Raw genomic sequence first — 19897 nt, forward strand, 5'->3', positions numbered from 1 at the left:
CCCCGTTGTCAGAAATTCATTTAATTCAACGACAAGATATAGTTAACATTACATGGCAAATACACTCGCAAACGTTTCACACCTGCAGTATGGCTGTACAATTATTTGGTGAATGTTAAACCAAATTAATACACAGTATTAGTAAGACTGTCAGCCAATAAATATGTGTGAAATTGATTCATAATTCCATTCAACAATTTGACATTGCATATTTGAGATTCTTATTTATACTTTGACTTTTTGGAAGGTGTCAATGTACCACTAAAAAAGACCAGCCTATCTTTTGTCAACTTTCACCATCAGAAATAATGTAAGGAGATGAGGCCACTTATAATTACTGTACATATTGAGACCGAGTTGTCCTTAGTTTGTTGCCTTCGGCTTTCTGTCTGAATAAGAAAAATAACGTACAAGAACATTATCTGGATGCCCAACAATGTGAGTTGTCAACGTTGCAGTCATGGCAGAGAGAATTCTGCATTCATCAGCAAAGGCTCTGGAATGACATCCAATTCTCAATGGTTTCCCCATAGGGTGTGCTGAACAGGGTTTGTTATATCTCCCAGATGAAATGCTGGACTGAAACCTCCCACCCACCGAGCTGGTCCTACCCCTCACCCTTCCTGGTGCTCACTGGTTGGCCAAGGCTGGCTCATCCATTGGCTGACTCCCAAAGCCGCTGTCCACTGTCTGATCTGAATGGCAGAGTGAGGATGGTTTTTATGTCTCATTTCATATATTAGGCATGAACAAGAGTAAATAACATTGAATTAGGATCAATTCTACTGTTTTTGGGAAGGAACCTCTACATACAGTATGCCTTTGCAATGGCATAAGTACATGATAGAGAGACTGATAATGTGTATGTGTGTGGTGGATTGTTCTAGTGGTCGCTCTGGTACCTGTGTTCTGTTTGTCCTCTCTCAGCTCAGCCCGTCTCAGCAGTCGCACTCCTTCAGTCAGACCCAGAGACTGCAGAGCCTCCACCAGTCCTTCCACTGGACCGCCACCCAACTACACAGAGAGAGAGAGAGATACTGTCGGCTCACTCGGGCACCATCATCTTTATTCTCTTCAAGCAGTCATGCCATTCTAACAGCCTACTTACTTAATACTTAGCCCCTTGCTAGACACACACACACAGCCCCCCTGCTCACCTTGTAATTCTCCAGCAGTTTGTAGCAGGGAGAGGGACTCTCCTGGTACAGGTGTGCCAGGGAGAGCATGTTGAGTTTCTCTGCCAGCTGTCTCCAGGGCACATCGCCCAGACTGAGGAGCTCACACAGTTTATGGAGCGTCTCACTGTCTAGCTGCTCACTTTCTGCTGAGGGGAATGGGAACAGTGGTTAGATTACTGGATAGAGCTCAGGTAATGTTCCCGAGTCAAAATGGTGGCATGACCATTCTCTTACCGTCCATGCTGTTTGGTTTAGGCTTTTTACTTGAGTGTTGGCTGGACTTGGGTCTCTGTCTGGTGTCTAGAAGGTCTCTCACCTGTAGCAGGGGACGATTTATGTAAGTTCAAAGGCTGGACTGAGGTTAATGCCAATCTATCCACACCACAAACACTACAGCATGTTCTGTTTTTAATCACTTTTTCCACACAAATGTCGGGTTGATAAGACGAATCAATCTCACCTTTTGACATTTAGTAAGGTCAAAGGGTGTATGTCCTGTTGCTGGTCTCTTACGAGGGTTGACTTGTTCTTTCCCCAACGGTGGTGGGATGGTTGGTTGCTGTTGGATCTGTAACTCTCTGAAATCTCTTATTGGTCCATCCTCTTGCTCCTCATCAGAGGAAGAGGAGCTTAAGAAGAGCGGCTCATCATTCTCCAGATTCTTATCGGCTCCTGAGGAGAGGAAAGTCGTTAGTGTTCTATTTGCGTTCTGTTCACTTAATGGACACTTTTCCAAAGCAAAAAACATGGCGATCAAATTGAGGACCGTACAGTGAAATGCTTACTTACAAGCCCTTAACCAATACAGTTAAGAGAAAAAGTGTTTAAAAAAAGTAGTTAAAGAGCAGCAGTAAAATAACAGTAGCGAGGCTATATATGCACAATAAATGACTGCTCACACACTTCAATCTCGTTTTGTAGTCCAGTCCCTATGTAACTGAATGAGGTAAAAACATTCTGTTCATGTCATGCATTGGATGGTTGGTAGGGGGTATGTATCTCACCTGCAGCAATGAGCATGGAGCAGAGAGTGGGGGAGCCCTGACTGGCGGCCAGATGGAGAGGAGTGTTACCCCCAAACGTACACATGTTTACGTCTGCTTTCAGCTGTAGGACAGGAGAGAAGGGGACACCACAGGTTAGATAAAAGAGAAACGGAGACGCCACAGAGTCTGAGTAAGAATAGTAGATGAGTAGCTTCATTAAGGTGTGTGCGCACTGGGTGTCAAGTAAGGTACCTCTGTGATGAGAGTGCAGGCCACTTTCAAGAGGTTCTCTCTAACAGCCAGGTGGAGGGCGGAGCATCCACTCCCCCGCTCGGGGTCATTGATCTTAGCCCCGCTCCCCACCAGCAGACGTAGACAGCGCTCTCCTCCCTTGCGAACAGCCAGATGGAGAGGATGGAGACCTGAGAAGGAGGGAATTAAAGAGATTAATACCGTCTACTACAATAATAAGCACCTAGTGAGTCTTAGGCCAGGATTCAATCAGAGACAAGGCTGTAGACAAGGCGTCTTTTTAAAAGGCATTGTTCCCACGTTCGGCTCAATCGGAAATTACCTTTAAATGTCAAGACGTTATAACACAGACTGGATTGAATCCCATCCTTAAGTTAATTGAAGGAATACTGAGTTTACTACTATTGAGAGTAAGCAGCAACCACCATTGCTTAGTTGGTAATTCACATGGTCTAATTATCATGCTCAAGTCTCATGGGCGGAATAAACTCAGATTACCCCCTTCTTTCAACCATCCCAACTCACCATGATAGTCGGCCATGTTGACCAGGTGGTTGTAACGTTCTCCTAGGTGCCCCAGGAGGACCCTGAGTGTGACGTCGTCCCCGGCCAGCGCTGCCAGGTGCAGGGGGGTCCGGCCGTCCCGGTCCAGCAGGGTGGGGTCAGCCCCGGCTCTCAGGAGAACATCCACCACCTTAACCTGCCTGGTGATCACCGCCAGATGGAGAGGAGTCTTCAGAGAGCGAGACAGAGAGATGGCGGACACAGTCAGGAAGAATGAATCTCTTCAACACTAAACCTCCCCTAACTGTACAACTAGGTAGACCTAAAACGTATTCTAGTTTCCCTACCCCCCCAAAAAAAATGTCTGTGTGCAAAGATTCTAAAATCCATCTTCTAAAGTTCAATCCAGCCCTGGTGAGTGGCAGAAGGGTAAATACCTGGCTGAGGTGGTTGAGCTTGTCGAGGACTTTGCGTTGCTGGATGGTGAGGAGTGTATGAACCAGCTGCTGGATCACAGCTGACTGCTGGTGAATGATGGCCAGGTGCAAAGGCCTGTGGGGAGACAGAACACAAAAGTGAGCAAAGCAAACTCAATACAAAACACACTGCATGTACAGTATAATGTATAGAATGGAGGCAGACACTCAACTCAGATCCTCAAAAACATGTACTGATGTGCTGTAGAGGCAGAGTTAGACTCACGTGTCTCCGTTTTCATCCTGGACCCCACATAGGTGTCTCTGCATTGCCAGAAGGACCCGGACGTCCCCAGTTGTGCAGTACTGTAGGAGAGCCCCAGCTGTCTGCTTGGTCATCCGAGTGGCCCTGCTCTGGAGAGTAGCAGCTGGAAACAAAAGGATTGTCTTATTAACATAACACAACTTATGACAATTTCTCCAACATGTAGCTAGCTAACTCTAGTTGTCCCTGCCCCAGCACTGCTATAATGTGGCTTACCAATCTGGAAGAGCTGCTGTTGTAGTGGTGGTGAGGCTGTCTGTCCTGGCGTCTGTCCTGGCATCTGTTTGGCCATCCCTCCAGCTTGCTGCTGGGTACCCTCAGCCTGGGCAGTGGTGCCTGACATCTGGGCTCCACCACCCCCAAAACAAGTGAATCCACCCCCCATCCACCCTGATCCATTCATCTGCTGGTTAAACTGGAATCCTGTGGATAGGAAAGAAATGATTTAGTGAGGAGGCCAGCATTTCATCTGATATCAACGAGAATAAGGGCAGACATAAAAAGAGTTCAAGTATGTAGATCTAGGTTCCTCACCTGCTCCTCCTGGTCCTCCGGCACCTCTCCCTGCCCCCCCAGCCCCTCCCAGAGGCCCTCTCCATGGGTCATTATAGGGGAGGGGCTTCTGCTTCTTACGTTGAACCTCCTCTTTATCTAAGTTACACACGCAGAGGAGAGCCAAAGAGAGAGGGAGAGGGGAAGAGAGCGTTAAAAAGGTTTGATTCAATCCAATGGGACCTCCAGCTCTGGACTCCATCATTGTTCTCTCTCGCAAAAGGGATTGTGAGTATCAGACTAACTCACCTTGAATTTGAGGAACGTAGGTGAACTGCTTGGGGTCGCTGCAGTCTCCCACTTTCTTCCTTTTCAACTGGAGGAACACAGTGACTGAACGATCGATCTCTGTGCTGTGGTACGGGGGTGTCTTAAACACGATGGCATACTGCACAGGTAGGGGCCCAAACAGTGACATCAATGAGAAGGGTTTGAGTAAGATCATACATGGTGTGCGGTCAACATTTGCCAAATAATGTGCTTGGTATTCACAAGAATACTTATTACTCACACAAAATCCCCCCCCCCCGACACACTCTCTCACTTCACACTGAGTAAGGACTCTGTACCTGCTTGTGGACATCAGTTGGAGAGAAGTCACCAAAGGCCTCCCAGCTTCCATCCTCCTCATAGAAGCGGATCTCAATATCATCTGAAAAGTAGAACAAAACATGTGTGAAATTGTGTAAATTGTTTCCCAGACAAACTATTGTAAAATGAGTGCGGGCTGAACTGCCCCCTCACCTTTTTGTACTTTGTCACACAGTAGGAAGATCTCATCCCCTCCCAGCACAGACCCAGAGGTCTTATCCATACGGGAGATTTTCAGGTTGGAAGCGTTGGGTGACTCTGGGTGGATAAATATAATCATGTGTTCACTACTGACAATAGTAATACATGTACATTTTTCAGCACTAACACAAGATATTCAACTAATCAAGGTCTTGATGATTAGTTTTTTCATTTAAAATCAGATATGATAGTACTGGTCTGAAACAAAAGCCTATAGGTTCCTAGGACCAGGATTGAAGAACACAGAGATGGAAAGAGTTTCTACTCACTGCTGTCAAAGATGGGATTGGAGACCACTGGCTTCAGGGCCCTAGAGAACCCTCCGTTACTGTCCTGGAGGTAGGCCGTGAACTTTAACCTCACTATGTTCAGGTCCATGATCCTGCCCAGCTCGTTGGCTTCTCTCAATATGGCTTGTTCCTCTGCATCTGTGAGCGATAGACAGAGAGAGGGTGTCTTTGTAGCAGTTTTCACAAACACATTGATTTCTATGCACTAACATGTAAACCATGCGATGAGATTTGCACAAAGTTGTGGGTTGCACGTAGTATATCTCAAGTTAGGATTCCACCCTCAGAGTAGATTCCTCATTTGAAAGGACAGTAAAGTAGGCTCTTACCAGTAAAATGGTAGTGCTGCCCCCTTTGTCTCCTCTTCTCGTCTCTCAGTCTCTTGAACAACACTTCCCCCACCCCTTTCTTTGTGACATGGAGGATGCCCAGGTTACTGAACCTACAGAGGAGAGATAAATCGAATGAGAAATGGGTAGTTTGAGAGATGTTGACATTCACCAGTCAAGTTACGGCAGGTAGCCCAGTGGTTAAGAGCGTTGGGCTAGTAATCGAAAGGTCACTGGTTCAAATCCCAGAGCCGGCAAAGGTGGAAAACTAGATAGACAACCAATCTGTACTCACTGTGCTGTGAGTTCATTGGGGCCCACATCCACACTGCATTTTCCACTTTCCGTGCAGCAGTGCCTCCCCACCAGACTGTGAGCGTGGACCTGGGGGGGGTCAGAGTGGGTCACCAGCTGCACCTCTACCCTGGCTATCCCCACATAGTTAGACACCTGGAGAGACGCAGACAGAACGAAAGAGAGGGCGTTAAGACAGACCGTTATTGACTAAAGATAACTATGTTCAAGTCCTAAGAGGCTGGACTTCACCTCAATACACCATTACACAGATACACTAACAACGTACAAAGCAAGATGATTCAGTGGAGAAGCACAACTTTACAGTTAAATTACTGTAACAATTGTTTTTATTCACAACGTGTGTCTCAAACAATAATGCAATGTCAATATATCGAATATGTCATTTGAAAGCGTATTGGGCTCCATTGAGTTAAGACGCATGGTGAAAAGCAGGCAGACAGTGAAGCTAAAAAAAAAACAGATAAACAGACAGCCAAGTATCCAACAGTGTGTACTACAGTACAGTAGCTGACCTTGACAGTGGGATAGGTTCTCCTGTTCCTCTCGCTGGAGGCCCCTGGGAGCCCACCGTGGGACGGACCCTCACACTCATAGCGGAATCTGAAGCCTCTCTGCAGACAGGCGAACAAGGAGGTCAAGAGAAAGTTCCCCAACATCAGTGCCTGCACTTACTGTAACAAAGAGTCACTTCCTAAATCCTGGACTTTCCAACCCAGCGTCATATTCTAATCCCATAAAGCAAAGACGGGAGTGAGGGACAAGCCTGACATTGGTATCTCGATTTCTACATTCCATTCTAGTTCAAAGGGCACCTTCTTTGGGATAGTTGAGAGCAGGAGCAAGATATAAAGTACCTATAGGAAAATGGTTGGTGTGAATGTCATAGTTTCGCAATGAAAGGCGGGAAGAGCTCTGTGAATTTGATAGTTTCGAAATTGGTGTTCAAGTCTTATGCAATTACTTTGAACAGAAACAGTAGAGCAAGGGAAGACGTCATTCCACTGTTTTAAGAGCAACTCGCTGAGCTCACCTGTTTGGGCTCCTCAAGTATTTGAATGTAGGGTCCATGAACTGTTAACAAAGAAACACAGGGTCACTGTCACTGGAAGGTGGAGGCTACAAATCAAGACTCACATCCAAGCCCTTCAAAAATCCAGGGTAGAGAATCCAAAGATGTAAAAAAAATATAGGCAGCATATTTGCGTTACATACATGTGCATGGTTCATTGTGTACGATATCATAATTGCTATGCACTACATACGGCATGTGCAGTTTTGAAAGACATTTAAACATGTGTCAGTGAGATCCCTTCTACTTGAGTGACGTACGTGCCATATTCACATCATACCAAATAATATTACTACAGTACAACTTGAGTATGCTGCATCCACGTGGTACAACGTGTACACAAGGTACAAACTCACCTGTCTCGGGTATGTAGGGCTCACTCTTGACCTCCACAGGTGGCATGAACTCATAAGTCGATAAGTTCATCATCAGCTGGGGAGATTACATGATTACATTTTTATTTGCATATCTTTCAAAAATGTATTTCATTCTAACATAATATAACAGACATACTGTCAAATCAAGCAAATACATTACCTCATTTTCAATCATTTTCATGCTGTACTGAGCTTCATCCATTCTGAAACACAAGGGTGAAATACAAATGACCAAATGTAGTTAAGACTCTTTTCTGATCATAAATAACAAGTCTCCATACCTTTCAGTTTTGTAGAGATGTACATAGACAGGAAGTCGTTTACTTCAATACTACTCAATGTGAAAAAGTCACTTGACTCACTAAGTCCCCTCTGTTCCCTCTCATCGAGATTTTATTTATTATTATTTTTTTAATTCAAGTGAAAGAAATATGAGATGTAACAACAAAAATGGAGATAACGTTCAATCTCATACACTCACACTTTATGGTAATTGAACAAGGAAGGGTGTTGCAGTGTTCTGTTCTTTTCTTACTTTCCCCCTCCCTCTTTTACTCACGCATATCACTTCCTGGAAGTGAGGAAGGGAAAAAAAACAGAGAGGAAATCCCCCAGAATACCAGCTCAGCGCTGCCGCTGATTTCAGACTGACTCAGTACACCAGATACAAAAGCCTGGTGTTTTTTTTTTTATAAAGAGCCTTTATTTCTTTCTCTATAATCTTTAAAATAACATCCAACCTTCTTCCTCTCCATTTTGCATTCGGAAAAAAAATCCAACTGAACTGAAGGAAAGGGGGATGTCTAGTCAGTTGTACAACTGAATGCATTCAACTGAAATGTGTCTTTCTGCAATAAGGCTATTAGAATAAAAGTTCTGACTTGATGTGAACTGGAGGTTAGCCTAACCCTTCAAAGTGAGACTACAAATGCCCAAACCTGTTTTTCTACTCTGAACAATAGGGAAAAACCCTGACAACAGCCTCCTATTCTAGGGGGGGGGGGGGGGGGGGGGGGGGGGGTTCTAAGGTCATTGTCAGTGGCTTCCGCTCTGACTGGGCCATGTTCATGTAGTAGGTTTAAGAGTAAGCAGGGTTGGCCCAGGTGCTTTTTATACAGATGAGCAGGATGCTTTTCCGAACGTGTTACATTGTCACGCAAAATGTCACGCCTCTGTGAGACAGTGTCATGATGCTGAATTGAAAGGAAGTCTGCGGTTTGAAGAATGTTAGCAGTGACATCTGTCATCTAAACCAGGGGTGTCCAAACACCAGTATCCGTGACACTAGGAGTTAAGGAAGAAAACATAACAAAACATGAAGCGGACTTCATTTCTTGAGGAAATAGTCCTAATGTTGTAAAAAAAACAGCCGTGTGTTGACACAGAGTCACATTTGTTAATTTTGCTGAAGTAGGTTGTAGCCCTTCACACTGGTGGAATGCAGTGGCTGTTACAGTAACATGCTATAAATGTCACGAGTTCAGACTCTGTGCTTCACAGCTCTGTATGGGTTTTCACTGACAGACGTTCTGAACTTGAGCACTGAATGTGACAAGAAGTTGCTCCCCTCCCTCCCACTAATTGTGCTTTTTTTTTTGTCTGAGTGAGGGAAATGCTACATTTTGAAAGAGACATTGAGGATCATAGTAAATTACGCTTTGATGTCATACAAGCAAGCCAAACGCCCGTCCAAATGCGTACTTCACATTTCCATATGATAAAGCTCATGTTATACATTGTCAACATTTATGATCACTATGTTTGATGTACAGTTACAAGATGACATGGTGTCCTACCCCTGGGTTGTTCTGACCAAAATGTCTGTTGTGAAGAAAATTCACCGTGGAACACACACTTGAATGTGCACAAGTCTTTTCTAGGCACCAAAATGACGATCTGTTTCTCTAAATTGCCCTGTGAAAGCCTTACACTGTAGAATCATATTTTATAAAAATTACAGCTGAAGACTCTTCATTGAGTCATAAAAGTGCATTGAAATGGCTTAGGAACCGTGTACACTTTGGGGAGGTGTGGCCACTGGGAGACACCCGTTGGTCCTCTCACTGAAACCCTTGTCATTTTTTGGTCTGATGTTGCATCTACCCCACATTTTCCAGGAATATTCTTATCATGTTACTGAACGTATCCAGTACCTTCAGATTTTGTTATCAAAAAATGCGGCTCAAAGTACAGCACACATCAAATCAACAGTGTAAATGTTTGGATTCAGTCTTGTGTCAAGTGAACCGTTCTGTCCTCAACTTTGGTCTAATCATTTCCCCATAATCTCCAAACTGTTCCCTTTCAACTGCTACCAGGCTTATGCATATGCTTTTCCTATTTATTCTGTAAGACACATTTCATTTAGCCCTGTCCATATAGGCTAATTCCCACGAGTAAAGGGTAACTAAAAGGACCATAGAGTGAAATCGGCTTTGGTTCTTTTTTTGCAAAGGAAAAGCTGGTATCACAGTACTGCGCTACCGGTATTGTGACAACACGAAACAAAACGGAGGCCTTTGTTTTATAGATTAGATTCCGAGTGGCATAAGAGAACGATGCGTGGACATATCAGAACACGCAAGAACGTGTACTTGTGTATGAACAGATTAATATGGCAAAGACAACAATTAGATCAAGTTGGCAAACAGCACCACCTCCAGCGGCAGAATGAGTCTCCACCTTTCAGAAGTAGCACCATGAACACAGCTGCCATTTTACTCAAGTCTTCCTCTCGCACTAGGCCTACTCCACCTGAGCTATCAAAGCGTGCCAGCTAAAGAACAGCAGAACAAACGCAACACTAAAACAAGCACAACCATTTACTGGTTCATTCCTTTACAACAGACCCCACTCTTGACCCTGATCCATAGCTCCAGTCTGTTCAAATTGACCTCAATCAACTGTAGAGGACAATCAACTGTCAAAAGACTGTAGAGAGACCCCTCAACAAAGCAGCCCAACAATCACAACAGCAGTACGTACCTTAGTGCTTCAGACATGATGCCTGTCAGTGGATCATAGATGATGATACTTCGGGCTCACTGTCAGCTCCCTGCAATAGGAAACTGTTATTAGTCCATTGGGTATTTCTAATTCAGAGGGGTTGGGTTAAATGCGGAAGACACATTTCAGTTGAACGCATTCAGTTGTACAACGGACTAGGTATCTCCCTTTTCCGTTCCCATATTTCCTATGGGTTTAACAACATCATCCCACCACTATAGTGGCTCACCACAGCAAGTTTGTGTGTCCATATCCAAATAGTACAGCAGCAGACTAATACGGGAATTTCCAGGCCCTGGTTGCTGAGATGGGGCCAAACCCGCAACCCACTTTTCCCGATGAAACAATGTTGAACAAATTAGAATGAATGTACATACAGTCAGTAAGCATAGACAATCAGTAACCATCTTGCATAATGAGAGCTTTATTAGTTGATCCAATTTGTACATAATCTTCTTGTTACATATTTATTAATGAAATAACTTAGTCTGCTGATGCCTAGGCTTCAGCTGTAGACCTATCATCACCTCACAGCCAGTCAACCAACAATTTATGGCTGTGCGTTCATTGAGCACAACAAATATGCTTCGGCCATCATTTGTAAACAAATTCATACTACATATAGTATTACAGCATGTTCTTACGTCTGGCGCGGTCCCATTTCAATGTAACTATCATCCTTTTAAAATCATATTTGTTTATGAATATTTTCTGATGCATATATAGCCATGGGTTTATGAAGGCAATTAGGCCGTTAAAGTTGTTTCATAACTTCAAACCATAATTTATAATGAAAAGGTCACAACTTTCCAGCAAGATATAGGGTATATATAGGCTTGTCAAAGGAGTCTGTCCTGGATTACGTATAACAGGGAAGACTACAACATACATGCAACCACTGTTCATAAAATCCCTTACCTTACAACTCCTCTGAACTTGATCCACCTCTAAGGAGAGAACTGGGCAGCACGACTGCTGCTGCTGAAGTTGATCAAACCGATGATGAAATGTCAGGGCGTACCTCAAAAGTACAGAGCACAGTGTTCACTTCACTGTCGGCTCAAATCCGGGATTTGTTCCATGTATTTCCCCATCTATTAAACTGTCGATTTTCTCATATTTAGCTATCTGTTATGATAGGCTGCCTCTCTTGTCTACGGTCTATCAAGCCAGCTGGAAAGCCCCGGAGAGCTGGGGGAATTCCGCAGACACGTGTCAAACTCGAGCTACCAATTGGTTGTGGGAAGTGCCCTTTCTACAAACTCCCGCCCTCATTGCAACAGCAATAACATGATCTGGACTGCAAAGATGAGAGGTTCAAGCAAGGATGTAATGGATGTTTGTATATTTTAGTAATAAAATGTGATATGGACAGAAACAAAATGTATATGGTACTATACTGCAGTATTTGTACACTGAAAATATATATTTTTATTTCACAAGGAAAAATTATTAATATTCCAACAAATTCATACAAACATGACACCATTTTACATATCAACATAGTACTTTCAGGGAGGCCTAAACATACCTCAAAGATCTGTGATGACTGTGGTAGGGTAGTACAAATACATTCATGTGACATTTGGAGTTGATTCAAGTGAACCGAGACATGTTATGATTTGGGGTCATGAAAATCCAGCAGTAGAAAGTCCTGGGCAGTGGGGACGCTGTTCTCGTCACACAGGAAGTGGCTGCGGACGGTAAGGAGGAAGGTGCGTCTGGGAATGGACAGCAATGAATAAATCCTCTCAGCCACTACCTGGACTAACCTCACATCTGACCCTGGAGCTGTGGGAGAAAGAGACATAATAATGTCAGTGTCACAAACGGCAGGTGGATGAGTGACAGAAAGATAAGAGGCATGGGTTTGGCGGTGGGAAAACACATCCTCTTACCGACCGTCTTGCTCAGCTTGTCAGGAGGAGTGTCGAGCAGGATCTTCTGCAGCAGGACAGGTGGCACCTGCACACACACCTGGCTTTCCCCATTCTTCACTGTCAGTATTACTGGCCTGGAGTTAAGTGGGGAAGTCACTTTACTAAACCAAAACACAAGCCAAACAGTCAGATGGTACTAACATAGTGTAAGCTAGTATTGGAGCTTGAAAGAGCCATTTGCGGTTGATATAATCACCTCTTTTAGAAAATGAGAGCTATTCAGGCTGCTTGAGTTAATTACCGGCCAATTCCATTTCCATTTGGAATGAGTGTGTTTGGTACGTCTGAGAAATGGACACTTCCACGAAGATAATGCGAGTCAGTGAGTGAAGCATTATTAAGGTCTCTCTGTATACCTTAATGTAATGTAAATGCTCGTGATGTTGGTGAGATGCACCGTGTTGTGGTTGTAGGACCTGTAATAGCGTCGTACTCCAGTATGGGGGAGGCAGGGGTAGCAGGGACAGTAGATCCCGTTGTCATCTGTGTCCAGTTCGGCAGCGCAGCGCCCACAACCTGTGAACGTGATGTCACCTGACACTGTGTCCAGGATACTCTCCAGATGCGTGTCGCTGTCCATCCGCTGCAGTGCATTCTGGGAGGGGCTGCCTTGAAACTGGAAAGCTGTGACGTGAACTCTCAGTTCCACATCACCTTAGAGGACAAAAAGCAACAAATGATAAAAGTCAAATATAAGTAAAAACAAAAGAGAAACATTACATCTGCCTGAGGCTGATGCCACACAAGCGCTTGCACGCAGCACACACACAGGTTGTTACACAGGTAAATAGTGGCACACAAGCGCTTGCACGCAGCACACACACACACAGGTTGTTACACAGGTAAATAGTGGCACACAAGCGCTTGCACGCAGCACACACACACAGGTTGTTACACAGGTAAATAGTGGCACACAAGCGCTTGCACGCAGCACACACACACAGGTTGTTACACAGGTAAATAGTGGCACACAAGCGCTTGCACGCAGCACACACACACAGGTTGTTACACAGGTAAATAGTGGCACACAAGCGCTTGCACGCAGCACACACACACAGGTTGTTACACAGGTAAATAGTGGCACACAAGCGCTTGCACGCAGCATACACACACAGGTTGTTACACAGGTAAATAGTGGCACACAAGCGCTTGCACGCAGCACACACACACACAGGTTGTTACACAGGTAAATAGTGGCACACAAGCGCTTGCACGCAGCACACACACACAGGTTGTTACACAGGTAAATAGTGGCATACAAGCGCTTGCACGCAGCACACACACACACAGGTTGTTACACAGGTAAATAGTGGCACACAAGCGCTTGCACGCAGCACACACACACAGGTTGTTACACAGGTAAATAGTGGCACACAAGCGCTTGCACGCAGCACACACACACAGATTGTTACACAGGTAAATAGTGGCACACAAGCGCTTGCACGCAGCACACACACACAGGTTGTTACACAGGTAAATAGTGGCACACAAGCGCTTGCACGCAGCACACACACACAGGTTGTTACACAGGTAAATAGTGCCACACAAGTGCTTGCACGCAGCACACACACACAGGTTGTTACACAGGTAAATAGTGGCACACAAGCGCTTGCACGCAGCACACACACACAGGTTGTTACACAGGTAAATAGTGGCACACAGAAACACACAGTTGTGTTGAATATTGTTCTCCTGGATGTCTTTTGTTTAGCATTACTGTCTTGTTGTTTTTGTCGTAAAAAAAAAGTATCCATTATTGGTCGTTGGCACATCGTGGTTGTTTGAATTTTAAAAAACAATTGTACAAAAATAAAAAGGCACCAATTGGTAGATGGGCATAAATTTAAAAAATGCAGACATTGGAATTATATATATATATAAATAAATAAATAAATAAATAAATAAAAATGGTCAGCAACTTCTCAATGGGTTGTGAGAACAGCAATTTAGTGCTGATCCTGCTACTTTTCAATACAGAAATGCATTTACAAAACTGCTGTACTACATGACAGAACCACTATTTTTCGATTTCTCAAGTGTTGTAACATTTTTGTGGCTTGACCAACCAAAATCCAATTGTATTTTCCTGTGACCCTACAAATAAACAAAGTAATGTTCCTGGTCAAAACCCATGTTGTGACCCAGTAGGAATTGCAATGGCCATGAGTCACGCGTAGGTCCCAACCCACTATTTGTCAAACAAACACTGATGTAGCGGCTTACCAGTGTACTTCTGGGACAGGAGAGTGTGCAGGTCTATCTCCAAGCTGGTGCTGGTATGTTTGGCAGGGCCTGGCCGGTAGAACTCCAGCGCCCGCGTGTCGTCGGGGAAGAGAGGCTCACAGGAGCCCCAGGGGGTGGAGTGCAGCTCCAGCAGGCCTGTCGTCATACTCTCTCTTACCAGGAGCAAACGGAAAACCCACACTGCATCTACACAGGAGCAGGGGGCAGCAGCTCACTCATGCAGCAAAATCTAAATAGCTGGTTAGATTATGTAACGCATACAAGTAGAAGGATTGCTAGCACTTGGCTAAATGTTTAGCAAAGTTAGTAACTCATTCTTACTTGTTCTGACTTTACCTTTGTTCCTGTTGATACGCTGCAGCCAGGTCAAGGCAGCTCCCCAGAGCACCACTGCCCCCTGCTGTCCATCCCCCTGCTCTACAGTCAGCACAGCCTTCAGTACTCCTCCTACCCTGGACGTGCCCTCTGCCTCGGCTCGCCACCCTGGGTTACACACACAGTCAGACACACAGGTTGCTGCTGTCAACACTCATGTATTGATCGATGTCCATACAACCACCTTCCATATCAAAGGCAAACAAAATGCATAGCAGACAAAAGGGATACATTCAGAAGTGTGCGCATGCCTGTCTGAGTGACAGCTGTGGCGATCTCGGTGCACGTGACAATGCTATGTTGTGTGTGTGAAAAATATAGTGTGTGTTTACATGATGTAATCTCCTAGTCTGAGGCGTATTACCTGTGATCATCTCAGTGTGTGTGATTCGAAGCAGGGCATGCACCAGCGTGTCAGGTCTCAGGGTCCTGAGACGGGCGTGGGCGATGGTGTTAGGATCCTGAGGGACGCGAGGAGGGAGGGACACCAGCAGGGGACGCTTCTCACGCAGGTAACCACACAGAGACCTCAGTGTCCGGCCATTCACATTCTGTGGGACTGAGGAACACAGAAACATTTGTCAATCCCCTCTAGATGTAACGTGGACTTTTTAAGGACTCAACAGTCAGAGATGAACATGTGCAAGGGGCTTTCACAAACACTGACATCATGTGAAGATCAACACCCTCTGAAACGAGTGTTCAATAAAAAACAAGACATCAGGAAGCTATTCAAATGGTCACACTATGCCAAGAGCAGAGAGCAAAAGTGAGTAAGTGAATCTACACCATAAATCAAGACAACTGTGAAAGTGTGATTAGAAATTCTAGAACTTCTAGGGAGGGGTGATAAATGTGCCGCAAGATAAATTGACAGGCACTTGCGAAATTCCCTGCCTAGTCACCAGATTAAAAAATATATATAAATTTAACTTGGCAAGTCAGTTAAGAACAAATTCTTATTTACAATGACAGCCTACCAGGGTACAGTGTTCAGGGGCAGAACGACAGGTTTTTACCTTGTCAGCTCAGGGATTCGATCCAGCAACCTTTCGGTTACTGGCCCAATGCTCTAACTAGGCTACCTGCTGCCCCAACGGGGACAAGGCCTACAGGTGCCCAGGTTGGAATCTAAATAGTTGGCTGATTCTACTCCTCTACTTCCACAGTTTATTGTATCCATATGACTTTGGCATGATATTCGATTCATAGTAATGAATTTATAATTGTCACCACAATTAAGACACAGTGGTTTACAAATGGCTTGTTAATGATGTGGTGTTTCCTGTCTAAACAGCCCCACCTAGAGGTGAGCTGCTGCCAGTGACTTGGCCCAGGTTGAGGAGCTTGCTGCTGTACGACGACTGCAGAACCGTCTCTCCTCTCCACTTGTCCTCATTCACCATCACACCTGTCATGATAACACAACAGGTACAGTAGCTGTTACTCCTGTATCATTTATAGAATTGATAGTATATTGGTAGAAAGTACAAATATAAGGAGCAAATGCAAGGAACTTCCTTGCACCTTGATTGTTGTTACTGTAGTACATAAACTGGATAAAGGTGAGTACTTGCAACTGCAAGAGATAACAGCACTATTTTATCTATAAAATATTTATAACAAAGTAATACAAGTAACTTGGTAGTTTATACCTACCAGTGATGAGCAGCACATCTCCAGAATACACAGTAAGGGCCCAGAATGCTGCCCTCCTCCACAGGACCACCTTCATCTCCACTTCTGATTGGTCAGTAACCACCACAGAGGCCAGGGGGATACAGGAGCCAGCAGACGCCCCGGACCTCACTCTAATCTCCTTCAGATGACACGGGTGCACCACGGCCACTAAGATGGAGTAACGCACTCCCTGGGTGCCACATCTAGCCAGGGTGGTGTGGGCTTGGGAAGTAACACAACCCTTCACTGTAGTCTGGTCTGATGACTGATCAGTTCTGTCTATTGTGGGGGAGACTTTACTCCTTTTAGGGGCTGGGGGTTCCGGTGAGGTATTTACAGGAGATCTAGGTGATGGGAGAGGGCTTTTGGAGACTACACCCACTTCTTTGTTCCCCATTGGGTTACGCTGAGAGCAGAGCACCCCATCAGCAGTGGCCTCCAGTATCACCCCTCCTTCCTCCTGCCTCTGGCTCAGCAGGGGCTCATAGAAGAGCTCCATGGAGCCCTGCTGGGTCCCTCCTTGGCCCCGCTCTCTGGGGGACTGAGTGGGGGTGGCTGGGCTGTACAGCTCTGGGGAGCTGGTGAAAGTGGATGGTGTGGATTTAGGTGGCGTTTGTGGAAGTCTGGTTTTCACAGGGCTGGTTTCTGGTTGTCCCCCCAGTCTTCCTCTCAGGAGCAGGGCCTGGCTGAGTGTCCATGCACTGAGGTACTCCGTCTCCACAGACACAGACTGAGCAGGGGCTGGATCTGACTGGATGCCTGCTCTCTCAGGGGCAGACTCAGGCCCTGGGTCAGGCTGCCCGGCAGGGAAGCAGCTGTCCAGATACTCCTTCACTGATTCAGAACACATGTCCTCATCATTAACGACTGTTTGCTCATTCTGGGGAGTTGAGCTCGCCAAAGGGGCCAGGCCGGCCTGGGTTGTCTCTTTACAGCCTGGTTCTCTCTGTAAGGGAAATCCGGTTTGGGTCTCAGGACCTTGGAGACTGGTACCGTGCTTGCTGGTACTGAGCAGCTCTCCGGGCTCTGATGAAGCGTCAATCTCACCTCGACCGTCACTTCCATGGATCCCACCCTCATCTTCCCTGGCCCTCAGTCTGCCCCCCTGCCAGCAGAGCTCCATGGTCCTCCACTGACCAGACTTTCCCTCATCAACATCAGACACAGGTGTGAGGGGAGGGGCACCCATGAACACATGAATTTTGGGTTTGTCGGTCATGCTGCTGTTTTCACTTAAAGCCACATGTCAGAATCTCTTGGGTTCCATAGACACTGCGATGCAATCCTTTCCTCGGAACAGAAAATACTCCTGTGAAGAAAACAGAATCTACGATATAACATATGCATGTTGATAATGATTACTTCATCCCTTTGATAGATTTATAATGTTAATATGGTTATTATGTAGGCTAATGCTTAGTAAATGTATGTGTTTCTTGGTCAAATAAAGATGAACTCTTTGCCACAGTATGATGCCAAAGAGCAGGACTAGAAGACTTTAAGGTGGGACACTGTAGAGCCCAAACTCACTGATGTGCGAAATCACCTTGGAGGGGTTGAATACTGTACCTCAGTGGAATTTGACTTCCTCTCTTTAAGCAGGGCACATTTCAAAAAGGACAAAGAAGGATGTTTAGCTATTGCTTGGGAGGACAAATAGATTTGTTTCGTCAAGCAAACCTCACACGAGTCAGCAGAAAGCGTAATGGTGATTTGAAAAACATGGTAGAACCCCCCCCACGGTCAAACCCCCCCTCCACACTCAGTACAGGGATTTTAGTGCAGCAGAGGTATACAGCGCCACAGCTGGCAACAATAACAGAGGTCATTAGTCACAGACTCTGTTAAGTACACATGTTCCTGGAATGTGATGTTTCTTTGGAAAAGCCAAAAAAGGCCATGTGTTTGATTAACTCCCTAGAACTCACCAACCAGACGATGGGTGTTGTGAGCACGTGGGCCAATGATCCACCAGAACTGTCCGCTTTGAAACCACATCAAGGTTGATCGCAGCCCTTGAACTACAGAACGCTGTGGTGAGAGACAGGAGAAGATGGGAGTGAGGAGAGGGCGTAGGCCTTCTGATTGTCAAAGTTGTGAGTGTGCTTATACCACAGACACTGCCAGATTTGGTGCAGCTGTAGAACGTTTTGAGGCTCTATTAGCATAGTTGTGGTTGATCATTGGTAGGTTTCTTATTTAAGAAAGCATGGTGGACTGGACTCTGTGTGTGTGCGTGTGTGTGTCCAGCACTAGGGGTGATCTTATCTGTTTACTCAGGGTAGAGGTTGCATCAGCCAGTGCTGTGCCTTTTAGACATGTGTAAGCAAACCCTTTGACACACTGCCCAGTAAGCAAAATGAGGTGGAAAGACCTCTTTTTAGATGTCTTTTCCAGACGTTGACATCACGTGCATTTCAGGTGCTGAATGAAAGGTTAGAAGACATCCTATTTCCAGATGTTGAAAATACATTGAAAATATGTCTTATACGGATGTCAAAAATATGTATATTCCGGACATTGAAATTAGGTGCTGAATGAAAATTCAGCAAATTTTCCGGACGTTGAACATTCTGCCTGTCTGCCTGTCTTTCCCAGACTATGAAAAGTTCTCATTTACAGACATTGAAAATACACATTTTTCAGTCATTGATTCTATGGCCAAATTTCAACTGCTACACATTCTCAAATAAATAAGCATTATATCACAATAATAATTTCACACCTCTTAATAGGAGAATTGCCCAAAATTTAGTATTGCACCCATGTACTGTATCACATGCACTTATGTTAACTTTTTCAAAAGCTTTAAAACTGAAACAATGATATTCAAAGTTGTCCAACATACAGAATAAAGGTTATATTTATTTATTTATTGCTATGAATGTGATAGGTTGTTGTTAATCTACTTTAGTTGAATGCACTGAAGTCAGTCCTATAGGTCACACTAGATAAGAGCGTCTGCTGAAGGAAAGTTCTCAGGACATATAAAAACAAACACTTGCAAAGCATGCTGGGTATTATTCTAAGGAGCTCCGCCCCCAAACATGTAAACATTTGGTCGGTGCGGACCAGATCCAAAACTGAACGAATCATTGATGTCTAGGCTATTTTTCACAAGTTTGAATATCACAGTACAGTAGTAAAAACAGTAAAAACAGAGTACAGTATAGTACAGTTCTATATGGTACAGGACAGTGGAGTTTTATTCAGTAGAGTACAGTACGGTACAGTAGTTTAATTCCTTAGAGTAGACTACAATAC

General features: G+C 44.9%; 1 protein-coding gene across 1 annotated transcript; it reads right to left on the bottom strand.

Moving 5' to 3' along the window:
- Positions 1–4: 4 nt before the first annotated feature.
- LOC110527634 (nuclear factor NF-kappa-B p100 subunit) lies at positions 5–18691 on the bottom strand. Its single transcript, XM_036989819.1, has 32 exons — positions 18562–18691; positions 16613–17942; positions 16257–16364; positions 15318–15512; positions 14915–15061; positions 14558–14764; positions 12751–12988; positions 12293–12408; positions 12011–12185; positions 10374–10421; positions 7549–7591; positions 7368–7443; positions 6973–7013; positions 6455–6553; positions 5920–6074; positions 5625–5737; positions 5275–5433; positions 4958–5062; positions 4783–4865; positions 4463–4601; positions 4196–4312; positions 3878–4084; positions 3623–3764; positions 3358–3472; positions 2942–3149; positions 2417–2586; positions 2183–2285; positions 1639–1850; positions 1413–1494; positions 1158–1321; positions 903–1014; positions 5–695 (listed from the first exon to the last, which is right to left on the bottom strand). Exons 2-32 carry the CDS (start codon positions 17850–17852, stop codon positions 631–633), a joined length of 5184 nt encoding a protein of 1727 aa, XP_036845714.1. The 5' UTR covers positions 17853–17942; positions 18562–18691; the 3' UTR covers positions 5–630.
- Positions 18692–19897: the final 1206 nt, after the last annotated feature.

Source organism: Oncorhynchus mykiss, chromosome 1 (assembly GCF_013265735.2).
Source record: "Oncorhynchus mykiss isolate Arlee chromosome 1, USDA_OmykA_1.1, whole genome shotgun sequence".
Classification (NCBI taxonomy): Eukaryota; Metazoa; Chordata; class Actinopteri; order Salmoniformes; family Salmonidae; genus Oncorhynchus; species Oncorhynchus mykiss.

What these genes read in the sequence shown, in the direction of transcription:
- LOC110527634 (XM_036989819.1), bottom strand. Translation starts at nt 17,852, where the DNA reads ATGACCGACAAACCCAAAATTCATGTGTTCATGGGTGCCCCTCCCCTC. An exon ending in TGGCAGCAGCTCACCTCTAG is followed by an intron (nt 15,513 to 16,256) that starts GTGGGGCTGTTT and finishes TGTGTTCCTCAG; the next exon opens with TCCCACAGAATGTGAATGGC. An exon ending in ACCTTACTAAATGTCAAAAG is followed by an intron (nt 1,495 to 1,638) that starts GTGAGATTGATT and finishes CCCCTGCTACAG; the next exon opens with GTGAGAGACCTTCTAGACAC.